This window comes from Ovis canadensis, chromosome 18 (genome assembly GCF_042477335.2).
Source record: "Ovis canadensis isolate MfBH-ARS-UI-01 breed Bighorn chromosome 18, ARS-UI_OviCan_v2, whole genome shotgun sequence".
Classification (NCBI taxonomy): domain Eukaryota; kingdom Metazoa; phylum Chordata; class Mammalia; order Artiodactyla; family Bovidae; genus Ovis; species Ovis canadensis.
Genome location: NC_091262.1, coordinates 71,743,626 through 71,771,250, shown reverse-complemented (window position 1 = coordinate 71,771,250; position 27,625 = coordinate 71,743,626). Strand labels below are relative to the sequence as shown.

Genomic DNA, 27,625 nt, shown 5'->3' with positions numbered 1-27,625 from the left:
GATGAGTATTTCTCACTGAAAGTATTTGTGCCCTAGTAAAAACTAGTAAAACAAAAAATTTTTTTTCATTACTTTTCTTTTTCCTAAATAGAACCATCACCAGATTTTCTAAAATAATTATTTTTTTTAATCTATGAAGTATTTTCTAATTTGGTAAAACCATCAAAACTCTATCCATTTTCCCATGGGGAAGATAAGCTAGTGTAAGGTGGCATGCCCAAAAACCATAATATTATTTCATGATGATATGCCTAGTAAATTTTTATAAGTTTTTACATTTATGGTTTCACTTGATCCTCCAAACAACTCTGTGGGATAGATACAGCAGATTACTAAACTCACTTTACGTGTAAGTTAAAATCTAAAAGGTTAGGTCCCTATGATCACAAAGTTAGTAAGTGACAAGCTGCAGCTAGAACATATATCTCTTGGTTCTCAAAACCCTGTTCTTTTCACTATAGCATACTAGGCCTAGATTTTTGGCACCAAGAAGTTTTCAGATTCATAATAACCTCTAAAAGTGGTTATGTCACCATTCCATTTCCACCCCATCCCCATCAAATGTGGAGACTGAAAAGATGAGTTTCTTGCCCACATGCAATGTATCTCTCTCATATGTTGTACTTGCTAAATCACTTTAGTCATGCCCAACTCTTTGCAACCCTATGGACCATAGCCCACCAGGTCTCTCTGTCCTATAGGATTCTCCAGGCAAGAATACAGAGTGGGTTGTCATGCCCTCCATGGGATCTTCCCAACCCAGGGATCGAACTGACCTTCACACATTACCCACAGTCTAAACCTCTGCTAATCTGTTAATACCCAACTCCTCAACTCAGTATACACACAGAGTGAAGACAAGAACCAAGTGAACTGAGACAGATCAGAACGAGAATTACAATTACTTATCATCATCCAGAATATTCCACAGCCCAAAGCATTTAGTTAACAATATTATACCATAAAAAAGTAATAGGATTATATGTTTGAAAGTAGGACATTTTTCTAAATTGCCATATTCTAAACCTCAGATATACAGATGATACTACTCTAATGGCGGAAATCAATGAGGAACTAAAGAGCTTCTTGATGAAGGTGAAAGAGGAGAGTGAAAAATCTGGCTTAAAACTCAACATTCAGACAAGTAAGATCATGGCATCTGGTCCCATCAGTTCATAGCAAAATAGATGGGAAAACAATGGAAATGGTGTCAGACTTTATTTTCTTGGGCTCCAAAATCACTGAAGATGGTGACTTCAGCCATGCTCCTTGGAAGAAAAGCTATGACCAACCTAGACAACATATTGAAAAGCAGAGACAATATTTTGCCAACCAAGGTCTATCTAGTCAAAGCTACGGTTTTTCCAGTAGTCATGTATGGATGTGAGAGTTGGACTGTAAAGAAAGCTGAGCACCAAAGAATTGACGCTGTTGAACTGTGGCATTGGAGAAGACTCTTGAGAGTCCCTTGGGCTGCAAGGAGATCAAACCAGTCAGTCGTAAAAGAAATCAGTCCTGACTATTCATCGGAAGGACTAATGTGGAAGCTAAAGCTACAATACTTTGGCCACCTGATGCAAAGAACTGACTCATTAGAAAAGACCCTGATGCTGGGAAAGATTGAAGGCGGGAGAAGGGGACGGCAGAGGATGAGATGGTTCGATGGCATCACAGACTCAATGGACATGAGTCTGAGTAAGCTCCAGGAGTCGGTAATGGACAGGGAAGCCTAGCGTGCTGCAGTCCATGGGTTTGCAAAGAGTCAGACACAACTGAGAAACTGAACTGAACTGAATTGCAGAAACTGAAAAGGAACTAAAGAGCCTCTTGATGAGGGTGAATGAGGAGAGTGAAAAAGCTGGCTTAAAACTCAACATTCAAAAAATAAGATCATGGCATCTGGTCCCATCATTTCATGGCAAATAGATGGAGGAAAAGTAGAAACAGTGGCATATTTTATTTTCTTGAGCTCCAAAATCACTGCAGATAGTGACAGCAGCCATGAAATTAAAAAACTTGCTCCGTGGAAGAAAAGCTATGGCAAACCTAGACAGTGTACTAAAATGCAGACACATCACTTTGCTGACAAAGTCTGTATAGGCAAAGCTATGGTTTTTCCAGTAGTCATGTATGGATGTGAGAGTTGGACCATAAAGAAGGCTGAACACTGAAGAACTGATGCTTTCAAATTGTGGTACTGGAGAAGACTCTTGAGAGTCCCTTGGACAACAAGGAGATCAAACCAGTCAATCTTAAAGGAAATCAAAACCGAATATTCATTGGAAAGACTGATGCTGAAGCTGAAGCACCAATACTTTGACCACATGATGTGAAGAGCCAACTCATTGAGAAAGACCTTGATGCTAGGAAAAATTGAGGGCAGGAGGAGAAGGGGGTGACAGAGGATCATATGTTTGGATGGCATCACCAACTCAATGGACATGAGTTTGAGCAACCTCTGGGTGATAGCAAAGGACAGAGAAGCCTGGCATGCTGCAGTCCATGGGGGTGCAGAGTTGGACACAACTTAGCAACTGAAAAGCAAAATATTTGATAAGAAACTAAAAGGATGGGAAGGAGAAAATGAAAGTGTACAGGGTTTTTATATTACATGTAAACTAGTATAGTATTATTTGAAGGTAGACTATGAAGTTAAATGTGCATATTGCAATTTAAGAATTGTAATTTTTTTTTAAAAAAAAAGCTGTAGCTAACAATTCAAAGAGAGAAAAATGGAACAGTAAAAACTAATTCAAAAGAAGGCAAGATATCCAAAAGGAACAACAAATAGATGCGGCAAATAGAAAACTAGCACAAGATAACAGACAGAAGCCTAATAATATCTGTAATTACATTAAGTATAAATAGCCTAAACAAATACATTAAAAGACAAAGATTGTCAAATAGGATTTAAATTTCTCAAAAAGCATGACCCAAATATATGCTGCCTAAGAGAAACACACTTGAAATGTTAAAAGTAGATGAGAGAAAAACTGTTATGATTCAAATGCTAGTCATAATAAAGCTGGAATGTCTCTATAAATATCAGACAAGTAGACTCCAAGACAAAGAATATTACTGGGAACAAAGAAGGATATTTCACAATGATGAAAATGTCCATTCATCAAGATTACAAAACAGCCATAAAAATGAGTGTATCTAATGACAGAATTTAAAATTATATAAAGCAAAACTTAGAGGAGAACTTAGAGGAGAAATAAGTCCATAATTAGTGTTGTAAATTTCAACAATCCTCCCTCAGTAATTGATAAAACAAGCAGATCAAAAAAGATCAATAAAAATAGGAGACTTGAGCAACATTCTCAACAACTTGACTTAATTGATAATGATAGAATTCTCCACTCAACAACTGGAACAGACACAGTGTCTAGGAGACATGTGTTAAGGGCACAGGCAGCATTTACTAAGACAGTATTGTCATCCATAAAGTAAGCCTCAACAATCTAAATGGAGTGATAGAATAAATTATGTTCTCTGATCTCAATAGAATTAAACTAGAAATAAATAACAAAAAGATATTTAGAATATAACCAAATATTTGTACATTTAAAAAAGCTTACTTCTAATCAAGTAAGCCAGAAAGAAAAACACCAATACAGTATACTAACACACATATATGGAATTTAGAAAGATGGTAATGATGACCCTGTATGCGAGACAGCAAAAGAGACACAGATGTGTAGAGCGGACTTTTGGACTCTGAGGGAGAGGGAGAGGGTGGGATGATTTGGGAGAATGGCATTGAAACATGCATACTATCACGTAAGAAACGAATCGCCAGTCTATGTTCGATGCAGGATACAGGATGCTTGGGGCTGGTGCATGGGGATGATCCAGAGAGATGATATGGGGTGGGAAGTGGGAGGGGGGTTCATGTTTGGGAACTCGTGTACACCCATGGTGGATTCATGTCAATGTACGGCAAGACCAATACAGTACTGTAAAGTAAAATACAGTAAAAATAAAAATTAAAAAAATAAAATAAAATAAAAAAGCTTACTTCTAATCAATCCATAAATCAAAGAGAAATTACAAGGAATATTAGAAAATATTTGTTTCTGAAATACAGTGAAACCACAGCATTTTGAATTTGTAGGCTGCAATTAAAGCAATGCTTAAAGGGAAATTTTTATCTTTAAATTCTTGCTCTGAAAAATTTCAAAGATCCAAAATGAATGATTGATACTTCTATTTAATAATAAACAAAAAGAACAAATTCAATCCAATGTTAGTAGAAGGAAGAAAATAATAAAGATAGAAATACATATCAATAAAACTGAGAACAAAAAACCAACAGAAAATCATAAAACAAATGCCGTGGGTTTTTTTAGAAAGTTCAATAAAATTGATAAGCCCCTAGGTAGACTGATGAATTAGGAAATATAAAGAAGCAAACTATCAATGTTAGGAATGAAAGGTAGGACATCACTGCAGATACTAGACACATGCCAATAAATTACATAAGTTGGATGAAATGCTCACATTCAACAAAAAGCACAGTTACAAAATTACAAAATTCAACTCAATAAAAAGTAGACAGTTAAATGCCCCATTCTATTCAATTGAATTCATAATGTAAAACTTTCATAATGAAAACCTCAAGACCAGATAGATTTACCAAATGGATTCACTATTAACTATTACAGGAATAAATAATACAAATCTTACATAAACTCAGAAAATAAAAGAAGAAACAATTTCCAACTTGTTTTATGAAGCCAACATTACTTTGTAAACAAAACTAGATGAAAACATTACAACAAAAGAAAAGTAGATCAATATCCCTCATAAATGCAGGAGCAAGGACACTTAGCAAAAAATTAGCAATTAAGTCTGGCAGGATACTATAACTGAAAAGTGGAACATATCCCAGGAATGCAAGGTTGGCTTAACGCTGCAAAGTAAATCAATGCAATTCACCTCATTAATGGAATTAAGTGGGGAAGTCATATGATCATTTAATAGGAGAAATCACATTTGACAAAAACTAACATTCATTCACAATAAAAATTCTCAACAAACTATAAATAGATGGGGACTTCCTTAACATGATAAAAAGCATCTGTGAAAAATCTACAGCTAACATCATGTTTAACAGTAAAAGCCTGAACACTTTCCCGCCACAAATGAAGGGGAAAAACACATAAATCCATGTTCAGCACTTCTATTCAATACTAAACTGGAGATAAGAGCCAGTGCAATAAGAAAAAGAAAATAAGAAAGGAAGTGGGGAAAGGAAGGAAGGAAGGGAAAGAGAGAGGAGGGAACCAAACCAGTAGGTAGGCAGGCAAACATACAAATTAAAAGCAAAAAAAAAAAAAAACTTTATTTGCAAGAAAGCAAATCATGTATACAGAAAAAATCTTAAGAAACTTAGAAATAAGCTACAAAAAATAAGTGAATTTAGCAAGGTTGGAGGATGTAAAGTCAATACAAAAAGTAAATTATATTTCTATATAATGGCAATAACCAAGTAGAATATTAAAATTTAAAACACTACTTACAATAGCACCCAAAATATAAAATATTGAGGAATACCTTTAACAAAATATCCGTAGGACCTGTACACTGAAAACTAGTAAATAATGCTGAAAGAAATTAAAGATTAATTTATTTATTTACATTATTTAATTTTTTATTTATTCACCTAAATAAATGGTCAGAATTGCCACATTTATGAATCAGAAGACTAAATATTGAGTCTTTTTCTCAGGATGTCAATTCTCCCCCAGATTAAACAACATATTCAATGTAATCCCAGTCAAACCAGAATGCTTTGTAGAAATTGACAAACTGAGAGTAATATTTCTATTAAAATGTAAAAGTCCTATAAGAGTCAAAACAATTTTGAAAAGGAACAAATCTGGAGGATTTAAACTACGTAATTTCAAGATTTACTATAAAACTACATTAGTCAAGATAGTATGATAATGGTGTGAAGATAGACAATGAAATAGATTCATGCATATCTGAGCAATTAGTTTTTAACAAAATAGTCACTGCAATCCAATGTGGAAAGAGTAAGTTTTTCAACAAATTGAACTGAAACAAAAAAATCAACCCTTATGTCCCACCATATAAAAAAATTAATTCCAAATACTTAAATGTAAAAGTTTAAACTATAAATCTTCTAGAATAAAACATTGGAGAATTTCCTTATAACCTTAGGGGAGACTGAAGAAAAACTATAAAAGAAAAATCAATAAATTGAATTTTATTAAATTAAAAATTTTGCTCTTTGAAATACCTGAAAAGGAAATCCCCTGACTGAAAGGCCACATCCATAATATATATATCTGAAAAACAAGTCTTCTATTTTGAACATTAATAGACTGGAAATCCAATTTAAAAATGAACAAAAGATTTCAGTGAGAACTTTACAAAAATATATACAAATGGCCAATAAGCACCTGTAAAGATGTTCATTATCACTAGTCATCAGAAAAATGAAACAACAATGTATTATTACCACCTGGCTATCAGAATGTATAACATCAAAAAGACCAACAATCCCAAGTATTGATAACAATATAGCATTAGGACTGTCAATATACTTCTGGAGGGAGTATAACATGGAACAATCACTTCTAAAAAACGATTTGAACATTTCTTTTAAAATTAAATATATACTTACCAAACAATCCAGTATTTTCATGCCCAGTATTAAGAGAAATAAATGTGTATCTTCATAAAAAATACTTTTTTACATGAATGTTTATAGCTTTACTCATAATAGGTAAAAGTGTTCACCAAGAAACCAATGGATAAACTGTGATATAGCCATACAATGCATTACTATCAGTATTTTTTAAATGAATTACTGATATACCAACATGAATAAACTCTAAAAACATTATGCTAAATGAAATAAGCAGACACAAAAATAGTATATACTGTGTGATTCCATTCATATGAAGTCCTAGGACAGGCAAAACTAGTATATAATGACAGAAAGCAGATCAGTGGTTGTCTATGGTGAACTTACTGAAAAGAAAGCTGGAGATATTCTGGAGATGATGGAAATGTTCTGTGTGTTGATTATAGCTTCTGTTACATTAGTATATACATTTGTCAAAAGTTATCAAACTATGCTTAAAATGTGTTATTTTACTGAAGGAAAATTATAACTCAATAAAATTGTCTTTAAGAAATGAAGGATCAATCAAATGTATACTTCAAAGGAAAAGAAACAGTGTACTGAAACACAAGAGAAAACATTTGTCTGACCATCATCTAGTCATTGAATCAAATTAGGAAAGTGTGTGACATCTCGAACATGAAGCAAGAACACAAAACCTCTATAAAAACAGGAATAGAAAGTCAAAATAATTTAGGGTGACAAAGGACACTAACAGAATGAAACAAAAACAGATTTAGATAAAAGATATGATAAATGTAATTAAACTAAAAATGAAATAGTAAAATTAGAAACACTCATTCAATGCAATAAATATTACTCAGTTAGGGTAAAAGTCAACTAGGTTATGAAGAAAATTAACCTAAGAAGCTATACCAACCTATGCATTCAGCAAAAACAAGACCTGTAGCTTATAGTAGCTCAGATCAAGAGCTCCTTATTGCAAAATTCAGACTTAAATTGAAGAAAGCAGGGTAAAATCACTAGGCCATTCAGGTATGACCTAAATCAAATCCTTTATGATTATACAGTGGAAGTGACAAATAGATTCAAGGAATTAGATTTGATAGATAGAGTGCATGAAGAACAATGGAGGTTTGTGACATTGTACAGGAGGCAGTGATCAAAACTATCCCCAAGAAAAAGAAATGCAAGAAGGCAAAATGGTTGTGGAGGCTTTACAGATTGCTGAGAAAAAAAGAGAAGCAAAAAGCAGAGAGGGAAAGATACACCCATCTGAATGCAGAGTTCCAAAGAATAGCAAGGAGAGATAAGTCAGCCTTCCTAAGTGAACAATGCAAAAAAATAAAGGAAAAAAACAGAATGGGAAAGACTAGAGATGTCTTCAAGAAAATTAGAGATACAAAGGGAATATTTCATGCAAAGATGGGCACAATAAAGGACAGAAACAATAAAGGACAGAAACAGTAAGGACCTAAAAGAAACAAATGAGATTAAGAAGACGTGGCAAAAATACACAGAAGAAATGTACCAGAAAAAGGTCTTGATAACCCGGATAGCCACAATGGTGTGGTCACTCACCTACAGACAGACATCCTGGGGTGTGAAGTCAAGTGGGCTTTAAGAAGCATTACTATGAACAAAGCTAGTGGAGGTGATGGAATTCCAGCTGAACTATTTCAGATCCTAAGAGATGATGCTGTGAAAGTGCTGCACTTAATATGCCAGCAAATTTGGAAAAGTCAGCAGTGGCCATAGGACTGGAAAAGGTCGGTTTTCATTCCAAGCCCAAAGAAAGGCAATGCCAGAGAATGTTCAAACTACCACACAATTGTGCTCATTTCACATACTAGCAAGGTAATGCTCAAAATCCTTCAAACTAGGCTTCAGCAGTGTGTAAACTGAGAACTTCCATATGTACAAGCTCGATTTAGAAAACGCAGAGGAACCAGGAATCAAATTGCAGACATCCACTAGATTATAGAAAAAGCAAGGGAACTCCAGGAAAACCTCTATTCTTCTTCATTGACCATGTTATAACTTTTGATGGATCATAGCAAACTGTGAAAATTTCTGAAAGTGATGGGAATACCAGACCACCATACCTGCCTCGTAAGAGACCTGTAAGCAGGTCAAGAAGCAACGGTTAGAACCTACATGGAACAGCAGACTGGTTCAAAATTGGGATAAGAGTATGTCAAGGCTGTATGTTATCACTTTGCTTATTTAACTTATATTCAGAGTACATCATGCAAAATGCTGGGCTGAATGAATCACAAACTAGAATTAAGATTGCCAGGAGAAATATCAATAACCTCAAAAATACAGATGACACCACTCTAATGGCAGAACGCAAGGCGGGGAACTAAAGAGCCTCTTGATGAAGATAAATGAGAATGAAAAAGCTGGCTTAAAACTCAATATTTAAAAAACTAAGATCATGCCATCCGGTCCCCTCACTTCATGGCAAATAGATGGGGATAAAATGGAAACAGTGACAGGCTTTATTTTCTTGGGCTCAAAAGTCACTGCAGATGGTGACTGAGCAATGAAATGAAAAGATGCTTACTCCTTGGGAAAAAAGCTACGACAAATTAATTAAAAGATATTTATATAGCAATATTTTTTAAAAGCTATTTTTTAAAAAAATAGATAAGGCTCCATGAATTAAGAACAACAAAAGTAACTCCTCTAACAGACAAAATCACTGGTTTAAGGCTTGTCTTCTATAACTCTGAATGCCAGAAAACAGTGAAGCAATTTTTACATATCTTTCACAGTGAAGCAGAGGTTTTTTTCATGATGAAATAGAAAGACACTCTTAAATATACCTGACCTTGAAAATATATATACATTCCACCACTGAAAATATTATAGAAAAAAAATTCTGAGTTCTATTTCCCCAGAAATGATAGACAAATTAATTCAAGCCAATTCTCCTACTGGCAATACTTAGAAAACCAGACTCAATTAAATGAAAAAAACAAATGAACCCAGAGAATTTTATGGGAGAATTGTGGGGCCATGCTCCAAAAGAAGAAGGGATTGCCAAAAGGTGGACCTGGCATCTGAGTCCACTCTTTCTCCTTTGCCTATTTCTCTTTCTGCCAATTCTGCAACATGAGCCAATTTCAACAGACTCTCTGACACAAGAGAACTAAATTTGGAACTGGTTGACCACCAAAGAATGGGAAACCTAAAAATCACCCTGGGCTGTGGGGTAGAGGTCCCAAAAGGTCACACCCTAGGAGAAAAGGGGAACTAGAAATAGACCAACCCTCACAGGGACTGAAGACCAGCTTCAAATTATCTCAAGAATTTATCGTAGATTTTTTTTTTTTGAGCTTCATCAAAGTGACCTGGGTTACCAATGTCTACAGTTTCCTTCCAGAAGCAAACATAAATACTTTCTGAAGAAATACAATTTAATCCTAAACCTCAAATTAACTCTATAGTTTTTCTATCCAATATCTTACACACAATTTTTTCTTAAGAACATAAAAAGATAAGACAGCAAAAGAAATTCAACAGAATCAGAGCCTCCAGAGATCTAGAATACTGAGTTATCAGAAACAGACTTTAAAACAAATATGCTTAATATATGTTATAAAGTAAGACAAATTAGAGATTATAATCAAATAATTGGAACTTTTAAAGCACCAAATGGAAATTCTAGAACTTAGAAACATAATTAACAAAATGAAGACTACATTTGGGAAGCTAAACAACTAATGAGGAGGAAGGAAAATCAGACAAAGAGATTCTGAAAGAAGCATAGAAAGATGAAATAGGAAAGGATAATGCAAGAAATATCCATAGACGACATGGGAGAGAAGATCTAACATATGTGTCATTGGAATTCCAGAAAGAAAGATGAGAATATGGTATAAAGCCACTGTTGAAGAAATAAGGAAACTTCCAATTACAACCATGATATTTTAATAATATAAGAACTTATCCTTCAACTGCAAAAAAATGTATAAAGCAACTCATTTCCGACACTGGGTATAGATTTTAACACAAGACTGCAATCTTTCAAAAAAGGAAGAACACACAAATTAAGTTCTACATTCACTTTGGTTTTCTGCCTGGGAATATTTCCAAACTGCAGCAAAAAGAAGTGGAGCCCAATAAGTAATTAGCATTTTCAGTGAGTAGAGGAAACATCACAGTGAAGAATTGCTAAGGCAACTGGAAATTGAGTAAAGGAAGACGAACAGGGAATGCCAGAGAACAGGCCCCATAAATCTGTGTAAGGATGCTCCTCAGGTCCTTGGCTTAACCCTAAACTTCATGGGCTCACAGAAAAGCTCTACAAGGACTAGCAGAGAACACAAGCTGAACGGCTTAATGGCTAAAAGCTGAACAGTGATTTTAGAGGTCACATAGGGCTAGAGATGCACTGTATTTCCAATACAGCCAAAGTTAGTAACTTTGGTGAACACACCAGGAATTTAGGAGCCCACAGATAGGTCACTACTAAAAAAGTAAAAGCCAATATCTCTGATGAATAGAGATATAAAAATTCTCAATAAAATACCAGCAAACTGACTTCAGCAGCACATGAAAAGGATCATTTACAAAGGTCAAGTGGGATTTATCACTAGGATGCAAAAATAGTTCAACAAACACAAATCAATAAATATGATACATTGCGTTAGCAGAGTGAAAGAAAAAATCATGATTACCTCAACAGAAGCAGAAAAAGCGACAAAATTCAATATCCCTTCTTGATTTAAAAAATCTTAACAAATGAGGCATAGAAGGAAAATATCTCATCGTTAATAAGGACCATATATAACAAGTCCACAGCTAACATCATACTCAGTGGTGGAAGGCTGAAAGCTTTTCCTCTAAGTTTAAGATCAAGACAAAGTACCCACCACCCCTATTCAACATAGTACTGAAAGTCCCAGCTAGAGGAATTAGGCAAGAAAAATAAATAAAAGGTATGAGAATTGGAAAGGAAGATGTAAGCTTGTTTCTATTTCCAGATGACATTATAATATAAACAGAATATCCTGAAAACACAACAAGAAAACGTACATCTCATCAATGAATTCTGTTAAGTTGAAAGATACAAAATAGAGATACAAAAATTAGTAGTATTTCTGTATACTAACAATGCATTTTGTGAAAAAGAAATAAATCAACTACATTTACAATAGCATCAAAAATTATAAAATACTTAGGAATAAACTTAACCAAGCAAGTGAAAGACCTCTAGTCTGAAAACTATAAGACATTGCTGAAAGAAATCAAAGAAAGCATAAATAAATGGAAAGGTCTCCCATGTTAATGAAGACGAACAGTTAATAGTGTCAAAACTTCAATACTACCAAAATCCACCTATAGATTCAATGCAATTCCTATCAATATTAAAGTGACATATTTCATAGATGTAGAAAACACTCTTAAAATTTATAAGGAACCACAAAAGACCTCAAATAGTCAAAGAAATTCTGAGAAAGAACAAAGCCTGAGGCATCACATTCCTTGATTTGAAGCTATACTTTTAAGCTATAATAATCAAAATAGTATGATACCAACATAGAAACAGATCCACAACCAATGGAACAGAACTGAAAGCCCAGAACTAAACCCAAGCATATACAGTCAATTAGTATTTGACAAGGGAGCCAGGAATCTCAATGGAGAAAAGATAGTCTCTTCAGTAACTGGATATTCACATGTAAAAATAAATAAATAAATAAAACTGGACCCCTATCTTGTATTACTCATAAAAAATTTACTCAAAAGGAATTAAAGACTTAAATGTAAGTCATGAAAGCATAAGAATAAAGCTCCTTCACATGTGTTTGATTATCATTTTTTTAATATGACACCTAAGCATAAACAATAAAATCAAAAATAAGTAAGTGGGACTACACCAAACTGAAAAGCTTTTACGCAGCCAAAGAAACCTTCAACAAAGTAAAAAGCAACCTATGGAATGGCAATAAATATTTCTAAACCATATATCCAATAAGTAGTTAACATCCAAAATATATAAAGAATTCATACAGCTCCATAGCAAAGAAAAAAAAAGAAAGCAGTATAAAAATAATCAAAGAACCTAAATAGATGTTTTCCAAAGAAGATATGTAAAAAGCCAACCGGTACATGAAAAGATTCTCAACCCCACTAGTTATTAGGGAAATGCAAATTAAAAACCACAATGAAATGCTACCTCACACCTCTTAGAATGACCATCATCCAAAAGACAGGAGATAAGAAATATGGAAGCTTTCCGTACTATTGTAAATTAGTACAGCCATTATGTAAGACAGTAAAAGGAATACTCAAAAAATTAAAACTAGAACTACCATTTCCACTTCTGGAAATATGTCCCAAGGAAATGAAAATAGTAACTTGAAAGGATATCTGCACCCCCATGCTCACAGTACCATTACTTACGACAGCCACGACATGTGAGCAACGTAAGAGTCCATCAACGGAAAAAAGTTGTGAGTTCAAATTTCCAGTTAAAAGATAAATAATTACTAGGAGTTGAGGTACAACATGAAGATTATAACTAACACTGCTGTATGATATATAGGAAAGTTATTAAGAGAGTAAATCCTGAGTTCTCAACACATGGAGAAAATTTTTTTCCTTTCTCTTCTTTGTGTTGATATATGGGATGATGGGCACCAAACTTATGGCAGTAAAAATTTCACAATATATGCAAATCAAATCATCAGGCTGTATACCATAAACTTATACAGTGGCATATGTTATTTCTCAATAAAACTGGAAAAAATGAAAATTTCAATCAAATAGAAAAAAATGAAAAATTTTTCAAAAGAAAAAAAAAAGGGGGCAGTTTAATCTTCAAAAGAGCAACAATTTGGCATGAAACTAAAAACCAGCCACAGAAAGAGAAATGAGGGAAAAAACAACTCAGTTCAGTTCGGTTCAGTTGTTCAGTCAACTCTTTGTGACCCCATGGACTGCAGCATGCTAGGCTTTCCTGTCCATTACCAACTCCTGGAGCTTACTCAGACTCATGTCCATTGAGTCTGTGATGCCATCGAACCATCTCATCCTCTGCCGTCCCCTTCTCCCGCCTTCAATCTTTCCCAGCATCAGGGTCTTTTCTAATGAGTCAGTTCTTTGCATCAGGTGGCCAAAGTATTGTAGCTTTAGCTTCTACATTAGTCCTTCCAATGAATAGTCAGGACTGATTTCCTTTACGACTGACTGGTTTGATCTCCTTGCAGCCCAAGGGACTCTCAAGAGTCTTCTCCAATGCCACAGTTCAACAGCGTCAATTCTTTGGTGCTCAGCTTTCTTTACAGTCCAACTCTCACATCCATACATGACTACTGGAAAAACCATAGCTTTGACTGGATGCACCTTTGTTGGCAAAGTAACGCATCTCCTTTTAATACACTGTCCAGGTTTGTCATAGCTTTTCTTCCAAAGAGCAAGCATCTTTTAATTTCATGGTTGCAGTCACCATCCACAATGATTTTGGAGCCCCCAAAAATTAAGTCTGTCACTGTTTCCACTGTTTCCCCATCTATTTTGCCATGAAGTGATAGGACCAGATGCCATGATCTTAGTTTTTTGAATGCTGAGTTTTAAGCCAGCTTTTTCACTCTCCTCTTTCACTTTACTCAAGAAGCTCTTTAGGTCTTCTTCGCTTTCTGCCGTAAAGGTGGTATTATCTGCATATCTGAGGTTATTGATATTTCTCCCACAATCTTGATTCCAGTTTGTGCTTCATCCAGCTCGGCATTTCCCATGATGTACTGAGACCAGTTGGATTTGATTACAGAACTTCTACAGGACTAGGGAAACAGACTCTTAGAAGACACAAACAAAACCTTGTGCACACTAGGAGCCAGGAAAAAGAAACTGATCCAGACTTGCCTGTGGGTGTCCAGGAGTCTTGGGTGGAGGAGTGGGTCAACAGTGGCCTGCTGCACAGTCAGGGGACTGAATACAACAGTGCCTGCACAAGTCCTTCTGAAGGAGGTGCCATTACCTTCATTACCCCTACCATAGTTTGGCCTCAGGCCAAACAACAGGGAGGGAACACAGCCCCACCCAACAAAGGAAAATTGGATTAAAGATTTACTGAGCACGGCTCCACCCATCAGAACAAGACCCAGTTTCCCCCACAGTCAGTCTCTCCCATCAGGAAGCTTCCATAAGCCTCTTGTCCTTATCCATCAGAGTGAAAATCACAATCATAGAAAACCAACCAAACTGATCACATGGATCACAGTCTTGTCTAACTCAATGAAACTATGAGCCATGCCATTTAGGGCCACCCAAGACCAACAGGTCATGGTGGAGAGTTCTGACAAAACGGGGTCCACTGGAGAAGGGAATAGCAAACCACTTCAGTATTCTTGCCTTGAGAACCCCATGAACAGTATGAAAAGGCAAAAAATGATTACATGGAGACTAAACAATCTGCTACTCAAAAACCAACGAATTAACAATGAAATCAAAGAGGAAATTAAAAAATGCCTGAGGAAAACAACAATGAACACTGAAACATATGAAACAGATGGGATACAACAAAAGAATATATATATATGTAAAACTGAATCACTTTGTTGCACAGCAAAAATTAACACAACATTGTATGTAAACCAATTATACTTCAATCAATTTTTAAAAGTCAATAAAATAAATATTAAACTTAAAAAGAAAAACCTATGGGATGCAGCAAAAGCTGTCCTAAGAGGGAATTTCACAGTGCTATAGACCTTTCTCAAAAAAAAAAAAAAAAAAAACACACAAGAAAAATCCTGAATAAACAACCTACACTACCACCTAAAAAACTTTTAAAAGAACAAACAAAACCTAAAGTAAGCAAAAGAAAGGAAATAATAAAGATCATAGAGGAAATAAATAAGAGATTGTTTAAAAATAGAAAATAATCAAAGAGCTAGTTTTTTGAAAAAGTATAAACAACATCAAAAAACCCTCTGGTCAGGCTCACCAAGAAGAAAAGAAAGAGGAATCAAATAAACAAAATAAGAAATGAAAGAGGAGAAATAATAACCAATTCCACAGAAATACAAAAAAAAATATATCAAGAAAACACTATGAACACTTTTATGCCAATAACATAGACAACCCAGATGCAATGGACAAGTTTCTAGAAACATACAGCCTGCCAAAACTGAATCAAAAAGAAATATAATTTGAATAAACTGACCACCAGAAGTAAAACAGAATCCATAATTTTAGAAAAAAACTCCCTGCAAACAAAAGTCCAGAATGAGGCGGCTTCACTAGGGAATTCTATCAAACATTCAGAGAAGAACTATACCTATCCTTCTCAAACTCTCAAAAGACTGAAGAGGAGGGAACACTCCCAAAGTCACTCTATGAAGCCAAAACCAAGGATCCTACAAAAAAAAAATTATGGGCCAATATCTTTGATGAATATAGATGCAAAAATCCTCAACAAAGTATTAGCAAACTGAATGCAGGAACACATAAAAAGGATTATACACCATTATCAAGTTGGAGTCACAAGACAAGGATGCTCTCTCCCATCACTTTTATTCAACATAGTATTTAAAGTTCTAGCCACAGCAATCAGACAAGAGAAAAGTAAAAGGTATCCAAACAAGAAGGGAAGAGGTAAAATTGTCTCATATACATGACATGATACTCTATAAAGTAAACACTAAAAACTCCACACAAAAACTATTAGAACTGATAAATTCAGCAAGACAGCAGGATACAAGATTATTATACAGAAAGTTTTTGTCTTTGTTTACATTAACAATGAACTATATCAGAAGGAGAAAATAAAAAAAAAATTAAATCACATTTTAAAAAATACCTAGGAATAAACCTAACCAAGCAGGTTTAAGATGTATACACTGAGAACTATAAAACATTGATAAAGGAAACTGAAGATGATTTAAGGAAATGGAAAGATATCCCATGCTCTTGAATTGGAAGAATTAATACAGTTTAAATGGCCACACTACCCCAAACAATTTACAGATATAATGTGAACTCTATCAAATTACTCATGACTTTTTCACAGAACTAGAACAAATAATTCTAAAATTTATAAAGAACCACAAAAGACCCAGAATTGCCAAAGTAATCCTGAGGAAAGAGAACAAAGCTGGAGGTATAACCCTTTCAGACTTCAGACAATACTACAAAGCGACATTAATCAAAACAGCATGCTTTGGCACAAAAGACATACAGGGCACTGGAATGGAAAACAGAGCCCCAAAATAAATCCACACACCAATGGTCAATGAGTCTTCAATAAAGGAGGCAAGAATATGCCATGGAGAAAAGACAGTCTCTTCAAGTTGTGTTGGAAAAGCTGGACAGTCACGTGTAAATCAATGAAGTTAGAACACTTGCTTACACCATATAAAATAATAAACTCAAAATGGCTTAAAGACTTAAATATAGGGATTTCCCTGGTGGTCCCACTAGAAACTAAGACTCCATGCTCCCAATGCAGGGAGCCCAGGTTTGATCCCTGATCAGGGAACTAGATCAAACACGCTGCAATGAAGAGTTCCTATGTTGCAACTAAGGATTTTGCATGCTGCAACTAATAGATCCTGCATGCTACAACTAAAAGATTTCACATACTGCAACTAAAACCCAATGCAGCTAAATAAATAAATAAATAAATATTTCTTTAAAAGACTTAAATATAAGACACAACACCATAAAACTCCTAGGAGAGAACATAGGCAAAATATTCTCTGACACAAATCATAGCAGTATTTTCTTAGACTGTCTGCCAAGGCAAAAGAAAGGAAAATAAATAAATAAACAAACAGGACCTAATCAAATGTGCGAGCGTTTGCACAACAAAGGAAGCCATAAACAAAATGAAAAGCAAATCTACAGAATGGGAGAAATTATTTATAAATGAAGCAACTGACAGGAGCTTAATTTGATTTAAAATCAAATCAAGTAGTAATTATATTACATATATGTGGACAAAGTGCTTCAATTAAAAGGCAAAGATCATGAAAACTGAGTTTAAAAACTAGAACTATATGCTACTTACAAGATACATATGAAATACAAAAATATTAAAAAGTTGAAAACAAAACATTGGAAAATACCACACATGCACTCTTGAAAGCTGGTGTAGATATATTAGAATAAAACAAAGTACATTTTAACAGACAAAAAGGCATTACTAGTAGAAGGCAATGGCACCCCACTCCAGTACTCTTGCCTGGAAAATCCCATGGATGGAGGAGCCTGGTGGGCTGCAGTCCATGGGGTCACTAAGAGTCAGACACGGCTGAGCGACTTCACTTTCACTTTTCACTTTCATGCATTGGAGAAAGAAATGGCATCCCACTCCAGTGTTCTTGCCTGGAGAATCCCAGGGACGGGGGAGCCTGGTGGGCTGCCATCTGTGGGGTTGCACAGAGTCGGACACAGCTGAAGCAACTTAGCAGCAGCAGCAGCAGTAATAAAGAAGTGTACTTCATAATGGTAAGTCTCAGTTCACCAGGAAGATGTGTGTGTGTGCTCAGTCACTTCAGTCATGTCCGACTCGTCGTGACCCTATGGACTGTAGCCCACCAGGCTCCCTTGTCCATGGAATTCTCCAGGCAAGAATACTAGAGTGGGTTGCTATAACTTCCTCCAGGAGACCTTCCCAATCCAGGGATCAAACCCCCATCTCCTGTGTCTGCTGCATTGCTGGCAATTTTTTTTTACCACTGAGCCACCAGGGAAGCCCCACCAAGAAAATACTGTATTCTAAATTTGTATGCATCTAATAATACAGCTCCCAAATTTAAACAGCAAATACTGACAACTACAAGGTGGAATATACAAATCCACAGTCATCATGGGAGAGTTTAACATTCTATTCTTGGTAACTGATGCAAAAAATATACAAAAATGCAATAACGATATAGAACATTTGAACTATACAATAAAAAATTTTATTTAATTGACATACATAGAACATAGTACCAAACAATAGCTAAATATAAGTTCTTTTTAAATACACAAGAACATTACAAAAATGACCATAAACTTACCCTAAAGAAAGTGTTAAAATTGTCAAAGTAATGAAATAATATGAAGTATATTGTCTGACTATAGAGGAATCAAGCTATAAATCAATACAAAACTTCACTACAAAAACCTCCTTATGATTAGAAATTATCATCCTTCTAAATGATGCATGGATCAAAGAAGAAACCTCAGGGAACTTAGGACTCAGCATAACACAGAAGGTTTTAGCAAGTACAAGGCAAGAGACACAAAAGGTATAAGGAATGAAAAGAAGACATTAAACTGTCATCTTGTGCTTCTGCTAAGTCACTTTATTCATGTCCGATTCTTTGCAACCCTATGGACCGTAACCTGCCAGGCTCTCCTGTCCATGGATTCCCCAGATAAGAATATTGGAGTGGGTTGTCATGCCTTCCTCAAGGGATCAAACCTGCATCTCCCTCATTGAGGTTCTTAACCACTAGGGCCATCTGGGAAGCCCTAAACTGTTATCATTCAAAAATAATACAGCTTTACATATGAAAAAATTTTAATAAGTGTCTGCACTTATTAAAAAGTGTCTGCAAATATATTATTAGAATTAAAAAGTGAATTTACCAAGATGGCCAAATATAAGATCAGTATACCCCGGTGGCTCAGACAGTAAAAAATCTGTCTGCAGTGCAGGAGACCCAGGTTTGATCCCCGGGTTGGGAAGATGCCCTGAAGAAGGAAATGGCAACCCACTCCAGTATTCTTGCCTGGAAAATCCCATGGGCCGAGGAGCCTGGCGGGCTACAGTCCATGGGGTCGCAAAGAGTCAGACGCGACTGAGTGACTAACACTTTAATTTTCATACTAGAATTAATTGCACATCTACATATTAGCAAAAAGGGTTATAAAACATAATTTCTAAAAGATTTATCATTGATAATAACATCAAAAGATAAATAAATACCTAGTAACATACTACATGAGTCACAGGCAAGACATCTACACAAAAACCAGAAAACAGCATTGAGGGAAACTAAAGAAAGCCTAATTGAAGAAAGATATGGTTTGGTTTGGTGCCAGTTTCCCAAAATGATCTGGATTCAAGACAATTATCAATCAAAATCTTAGTTGCTTAGGTATGTGTTTGTGTATGTTTAACTTGACAAACTCTTCAACTTAGCAAAACTTGAAGGAGGAAGAGAAGAAGGAAGAAGAGGAAAGCAGGGGGAGACAAGGAAGAGATCAACAATTATGAGGTAGAAAGATCTGCACTAAAGGATATAAAATTTTATTATTATCCATTAAAACTGGATAGATTCATACCCTCTGATCCAGTACTTCCACTCTAGGCATATGTAACAGAATTCTACGCATGTGTATACTCAAAAGATATGGGGAAGAATGTTCACAGCAGCATTATTTATAAGAGCCAAAACGTGGGAACAACCCAAATATCCATCAATAGGAAAACCGATACATAAACTGCGGTACATACATTTGGTAAAATATGTATATAGAAAAAAAATGAACAGTTATTTCATTAAAGTTTTCAAAAAAAGTGCAGTTATGCTCAACCCATGAACAAATCACACACACATACGTGTGTACACAAATGATGTGTGCACATTCCATTTATATAAAGTTCACAAATAGGCAAAAAGAATCTCTGATGTTGGAAACAAGGCTAGTGGTTAACTATGGCACAGAAGGAAAGGCAATCATTGTAGTAAACATGGTGGGAGATGTTCCATATATACTTAAAACTTGTATTATTTTATATGTGTATAACACACCAACAAAATGGTTAAAAGCATTTTAAGTTATGTGGAGATAAAATCAATATAATAGGAAAATAAATAAGAACTCAATGAGGAAGAAGTTATGACATAAAAGGATTGGTAGGTTTTCTTGTATTTTAAACTTATATACAACTCAAAAATCCGACTGTACTAATGTAGAATTAGATATTTGGTAGGCTAGGCCAAAGTCTAACCTCGTAGCACTATCTTCAGTTAGTAGCACTTTATCTACTTTTGCCACAATCTCAGTCTTAGAAATGTATATGTACCACAATTTTGTCCTGTAATTCAGACAGAAACTACACAATAACTGGTGCTAACCTTTGCTAACAAAGGCTAAATTATGTACTAGTTGGCATATTGTAGCAAGAAAATTGCTGAATAGTTTCTTTCTCCCCAGAGAAGCAGAGCTTTATAGAACAATCTAATGGCTATTTCATTGCCAAGAAACCTGTAATTTTTGCATCATTAAGACTTGTATTTAATGACCAAAATAATTGGGGTAATTTTTGTTTATGATAAATACTAATAAACTCAAAAGAAGCAAACACTGTAGATTACCAAATCCTCACTATTTGATCTTCTTCATATGAACTGTAATAATCCCACATTACTATCCTTTAAAAGCAATCAATACATTAAATATAAACATATGCATAGTTAAAATTAGTAACAATGATTAAATCTAGGTGGCTATATGTGTTCTCATAGTGTTAGTCTTTAAACTTTTCTATATTTGAAAAACCTCATAACGAATGGGGAGAGGTAACTTTGTATAATTATATACAATATAATCTATTTTATTTTAAAAGGTACATTCCAAAAACTGGAGGGAAATAAACCAAAATGTTAACAATGGTCATTTCTTGGTAATATTTCTTTTCTCTCTTTCATATTTCTATAATTTTTCTAAAAACAAATCTTTCTTTTACAAAAAAATAAAATTTACATCTTAAAAAGGAAACACATCACTGGGAAGACATACAATGTTGCTGGTCCCTAAGAAAGCATTTAATCTTTGAGTCCATAAAATTCTATCTCCACATAATTTTTATTATGGTGAATATTTAAGGTTGTAAAGACATCTAAATACTGATGATACCCTTTAGTGCATATTTCATTGCAGGAAGAATTATGGAAAATTTCCAGTGCTCCAGCTAAAGTTTAATTACAGAACTGAACTGAACAGAAAAATGTAGATTTTTAATTAAGATGATCTAGAATCAAACTCAAGCTGTGCTCTTTTATTATTTGTGTGAGTTTAGTGATGTTACTTAAACTCTGTCCCACTCTTGATCTGTAACATTAAAATAAGAAAATATACCTCCCAAGATTTTTGTGAGTATAAATTGAAAAAACTGTCTGTAAAACTAAATATGGTGCTTGGTCCACATATTCTGTTCAGCTAAGAGCAGGCTAAAATATTAAATGAAACACTTAGCAGCTAGACCAATGTCTGACAAACAGCCAGCGCTGGATAAATCACAATACATAGAACAGAATGATTAAACTTTTTCCATGATCTCTTGTTTCCTGCACAGAATGCCATGCTCCACTAGCATGGGAGTTCCAAGACATCTGCTTCCCTGGAAGGAGGGTGGCAGGTAGCAAGCACACAATGGCACATGGCAAGGATGGAAATGTGTGGGGATATGAATACAAGAATGGATTGAAGAATGAATGCTTGTAGATGGAAACATCTTGTTCAGAAATGCCAAGAAAAGATGAAAGAGTCTCTTTGGTCTCAGTAAGCATAGGCTAAGCTATTCCAGGGAGACAGCTTTGGCTGGCCCTTCCAAGAGGGTGTGGTCACAGGGTAAATGGAATTGGCGATCACTTTGTGGGCTTCTCAGATGCCCTGAACAGGCAAACTCATCATGTGGTTTCTCCATTTAAAACCTGTTCGTGGTTTCACTTTGCTGCTAGGATAAAATCCAAACTCCTTCATAGGCCATCAGGCTTTCTGCTTCGCTCCCAGCTAGTCTCCTCCTGTCCCTCCACTGCCTGGCTACATAAGACTTTTTTCAGTTCCTAAATACAACTGTGCTATTTCTGGCCTCCAAGTCTGAATTCATGAAGTTCCTTCTGCTTCAAACTCACATTTTATCCATTCATGATTCACTCCCCTTATGACTCTGTCTATTGTGTGCATAATTTTCAGGTATCAGCTTACATGTGACACACTCCAGAACCTTCCTTGACAATTTAACCTTCTCCAAATTAACCCACCACTGGGGTGAGGTCAGAGGCCCTTCCTGTGTGTTCCCACAGCTCTCTATATTTGCTCTGGTGGCTTAGATGATAAAGAATACGCCTGCAATGTGGGAGACCTGGGTTTGATCCCTGGGTTGGGAAGATCCCCTGGAGGAGGACATGGCAACCCACTCCAGTGTTCTTGCCTGGAGAATCCCCATGGACAGAGAAGCCTGGCGGGCTACAGTCCATGGGGTCACAAAGAGTCGGACACGACTGAGCGACTAAGCACAGCACAGCACTGTGCTTCTTACACTGTAAGGTGGTTTCCTGGTCTTTCCACCACAATTGGAATGCCCAGGCCAATGTTTCAGCCTGTTTTTTAAAATAACTGTACCACCAGTGCCTGGAATAATGTCTGGTTAGTAGTAGATGCCCCACAAATATTTGCTGAATAAATGAATGAATTTCCATATCTAAACTGCATTAAGCTCCATAAGGTCTGGTTTTGTGTCAGTTCTTCTATTGTCAATATATAGTTCCTGCCACATGCTTTCTCTTTCATATAGTATTCTCAAATATTTACCAAATAAATCAGCTTCATTTGATACTAGTTACCTATTCATATATCACATAAATGCTTATTTCTGGGATATACTGAGAACTGATTAGTGTCAAATTTTTCAGTCATTTCACCTTTTATGAGTGTTTCCAAATTCTTACCTTTACACTCAAATTATCCACTCAGCAACACTTAAACATCCTCTACTATTAATGATATGACATAAATAATACCAATTTCCTTTTTTTTAATTTCTTACTATCTACCTTCATCATTTCCATTAATACCATTGTTATCACTAAGGCTAATATTTTTTCCAAGTATAGAATAAGCTTACCAAGGACTATCAATATCTCTAGCACTTGCCTTTAATCAGAAACATAAAACAGACATCTGTATTAAGTTAAATCCCCTTTGAACCACCTCAAATCACTTTCAGAAAGTTGAGTAATGACAAGAAAGAAGTACATTCTTATAACATCAGGATACAGTCACACCATACCTTGAATAAAAGCTATGCCAAAATATTTACTTCTTACATTTTCATAAGATTATGTATACAATTACATGGGGGTGAGAGGGTAGACAGGGGCATCAAAAATGTTATTAGCCATATACTGCTTCTTTGATTTTATAACATATAAACATTAATGACAGAGGGTCTAGTTTATCTCATTTTTGGTAAATGTATGTCTTTACAATAAACTCAGTGTTTACTTGCTGTTTATTAATTATACCAGTATTCACCAGTGGTTGACTCTTCATGTCCAACTAGGCTTTCAGGGTCATTTAATTTTTATTTAGTGCCTAAATTTGTAATGCTGAAAGCACTCCAAGTCTTCTCACTAGAGCAGAATCAGCCGCTAGGGACCCTGCTAAATCTGAGCCAATCTGCAGCATTACTAACTGCTCACACCTTTACGGTGATCAATGTGATTAGCAATGGTAAAACCAGAGGCCAGTGTATAGCAAATGGGGCTGAAACTTAACGCAATTCACTATGATGTCATAAAAGATTTGAAATTAATTTTAATTAATATATTTTGATACCACCTAGTTTCAGAAAGGATTTATAAGAATATCTAAGGGTACAGTAAATATAATCTAACAGTATTTAAAAAAATAGTAAGTGAGCCAAATATGGCACGGGAGAAATAAAGATGGGGCACATAGAGCTCGTCTTCTCTTACCTGTGTACTGCAAGCCCCTGTACTCGCTTATTGCCCCTGGAGGTTTTAAATTGGGCCAGTAATGGAACAGCATTTGCACAGCTGGAGGTTTCACTTGTGAAGGCCCATAGGCTATCACATACAAAAGATCCTAAAGAAAACAAGAAGCATGTTTTCACCAACATCATCAAATAAAAATAAAGGTAGCTCATTCAATATTATCAAAGCAGTGAAAATTCTAGTGAAGGGATTGAGGCAGTTAATTTCCATAGAACTTCATCATCTAGGTGGCCTTTGCAGATTAAGTCACATTAGAATATTCTTTTTATTATTTTCATGGGTGTTGTAAATAAGCCAGCCCTGGTAGGGTTCAGATGTACATTATCTTTTAACAAATTCTTTGCTATTCAGAATAATAGGGAAGATTTTAGAACACGTAAAGCCAGTTTGCCAAACACTACATTTTAAAACACATTACCGTAAAACATATTTTTAAATAATTCACATCTATTTGAAAGAAGAAAGTTTCCCAAGCAACCTTTCAAATTAAATAAAACTGTCACATAGTACAGTATTTGCTAAATTCCACAGATGAGAGATATCCAATTACTGCTTCTGTCAAGTCACTCTGTTCTTCAACTTTCATTTCTTCTCTAAATGATAAATAACTAACCAGTAAGGAAAGAATTATAATTTCTACTACACCAAGATAATAAGACATCAATAAATTTGACCTAAACAATAGTTTTAATATGCAAACAACTTTTACTCTATTATATAAATTCAATTTGTGACTATGAGTTTAACGTGGCCCCAAACTTACTTTCCAGACTTCCTGTTTATATTTCATGAGGCATTCCAATAATTGACAATGATACACTGAAAGGAAGAAAATATAATTGGTACATTAAATGTAAATACCAGACAAAAGATCCTGTGTAATAAACTATATTAGTAGGACTCTTCACTCTAGTCATTAAATTAGAAACTGCTTATTTTCATGTATTCATACCTATCAAAAATCATATAAACCTTTGACTTTATCAAGTTTTATTTCAAGATCCTGGAAAAGTATTTTATTTATCTTATTAGCAGAGGAAATATTAAGAAAACTCCCTAGTAACCATACTTTTAATAATATAAACTTATATTAATGTAATCAAGAATGATGCAGAAAACAAAATTGCTTAATCATAGTAAAAGTTCACATTAATTGAGTGTTCATTTTGTGGCAGGTATTGAGCTTAAGAGCTTTAAACATTATGTATTTCATAACCACCACCATTTTGTAGCTAGAGAACTGAAGTTTGGTTTTCTATCTTGCCCAAGTTTGGATAGATAGCAAGGACAGACTGATGGATTAGAAAGGAGGTCTTTAGCACCAATTCATCTAGTTGAGGAATCCTTAAAAGCTATACAACTGCAAGCTTCTTTGATTTGCCTATGTTTACTTGTGGAAGAAAGATATTTTCACCCTAGTTAGATACATATTTGATATCTTCCCTAACCTATCTTCCAACCTTATCACAGCACTGAAGCTAGTCTCCCTTTAGTCACCGATGACCTCTGAGTCATTCAGCTCCATGGAGACTTTTCAGTCCACCTCTCATTTGACCTTCATCAATATTCAGTACGGCTGAACACCCTCTTTCCTTGACTTTATGACTGACCCTCTCCCATTACCTATGGCAGGCAGTGCTGTTGCTACTCAACTGTTGTAAGCAACCCTTTCTTCCTTGTTCAGCTCCCACTACACAGACTGCAAAGCAGGACAATTTGCCAGATTCTGTTGCAGCTGGGAAGGCCACATGACTCGGTGCTGACCAGCAAGACCTAATGGAAGTCTGCTGGGGCGCTTCTGAGACTCATTTTTCCTCTTTGACAAAAGGAAAGAGGCACACCAAGAGACCTGTCTCTAATCATCCTGACTGATACTATTTTTGATAGGATTTGATTGGATATATTTTTGAAACCCATTTTTTAGAAACGGTTGTTTAAGAATATGGGCTTCCCTGGTGGCTTAGTGGAAAAGAATCCTCCTGCAATGCAGGAGACATGGGTTTGATCCTTGTATCAGGAAGATCTCCTGGAGAAGGAAATGGCAACCCACTGCAGTATTCTTGCCTGGAGAACTCCATGGACAGAGGAGCCTGGCGGGCTATAGTCCATGGGGTCGTAGAGAGTCAACATGACTTAGTGACTGAGCACGCATGCATGGAAACATATCATAACTTCCACTGTGGCATATCTTACAAACATGAGAAGAAATTCAAGAGAAACCCAAAGATGGCATCTCAGACCCCGGATACAGCCATCTCCAAGACTTCCTGTTCAGTATACAACAAACATTTTTATATCTTAAAGCCTCTATGAGTCAGCCAAACAGCTCTCCATCTCCTTGGCAAGCTCCTCCTCTTCCACTGGGCCAGTATCTGCGGGAGTTCCTGAAGGTCTGATCATAAATAAAATCCACTTTTCATTCTATGCTCTCTTATGAGCAATGTCACACTCATACACAGCAATGCCTCAGAAATATTACAAGTTCCATTACAGACCACACTAAATACTACAATAACGTGAATCATAAAATTTTTTTGGTTTCTTCAGGCATATAAAAGTTACAGTTGCACTATACTATAGACTATTAAGGGTGCAATAGCATTATATCTAAAAAAAAATGAACACACCTCAATTGAAAAATATTTCATTGCTAAAAAATGCTAACCATCATTTGACAATGCAGAGATGCTACAAAACTTCACTTCGTAAAAAGACACAAGATCTGTGAAACATGGTAAAAGAAGATATGACTGTACAACTTGACTTACCATCTACATACAACTCAGTGAATAGCATTGAACATGAGGGCTCAAAGTTCATTACTTCTAGCCCAGAACTCTGTACTGGGTTAAAGACTCATAATACAACTTCTTAATTACTATTACCTCTTTTTTCCTGAAGGAAGCTGATTTGTTTGCATTTTTGTGTTTTGCTGTTGTTCAGTTGCTCAGTCATGGCTGAATCATCATAACCCCAGGGACTGCAGCATGTCAAATTTTCCAGTCCTTTCACTATATCCTGGAGTTTGCTCAAACTCATGTTAATTGACTCAGTGATGCCATCCAACCATCTCATCCTCTGTTGCCCACTTCCACTTCTGCCCTCAATCTTTCCCAGCATCAAGGTCTTTTCCAAGGAGTTGGTTCTTTGCATCAGATGGCCAAAGTATTGGAACTTCAACATCAGTCCTTCCAATGGAATTCAGGGTTGATTTTCTTTAGGATTGACTGGTTTGATATCCTTGCTATCC

General features: G+C 35.5%; 1 protein-coding gene across 3 annotated transcripts in view; it reads right to left on the bottom strand.

Annotated features, from left to right (window-relative positions):
• The window catches only part of UNC79 (unc-79 homolog, NALCN channel complex subunit), a 207,344-nt gene that overhangs the window by 164,055 nt on the left and 15,664 nt on the right, over window positions 1-27,625 (bottom strand). For all 3 annotated transcript variants that reach the window (XM_069559340.1, XM_069559342.1, XM_069559341.1), the window contains exons 3-4: window positions 25,139-25,194; window positions 24,337-24,466 (exon numbers count right to left, since the gene is read on the bottom strand). In XM_069559340.1, coding sequence (XP_069415441.1) covers window positions 24,337-24,466; window positions 25,139-25,194 — 186 coding nt within the window. The remainder of the gene's footprint in view (window positions 1-24,336; window positions 24,467-25,138; window positions 25,195-27,625) is intronic.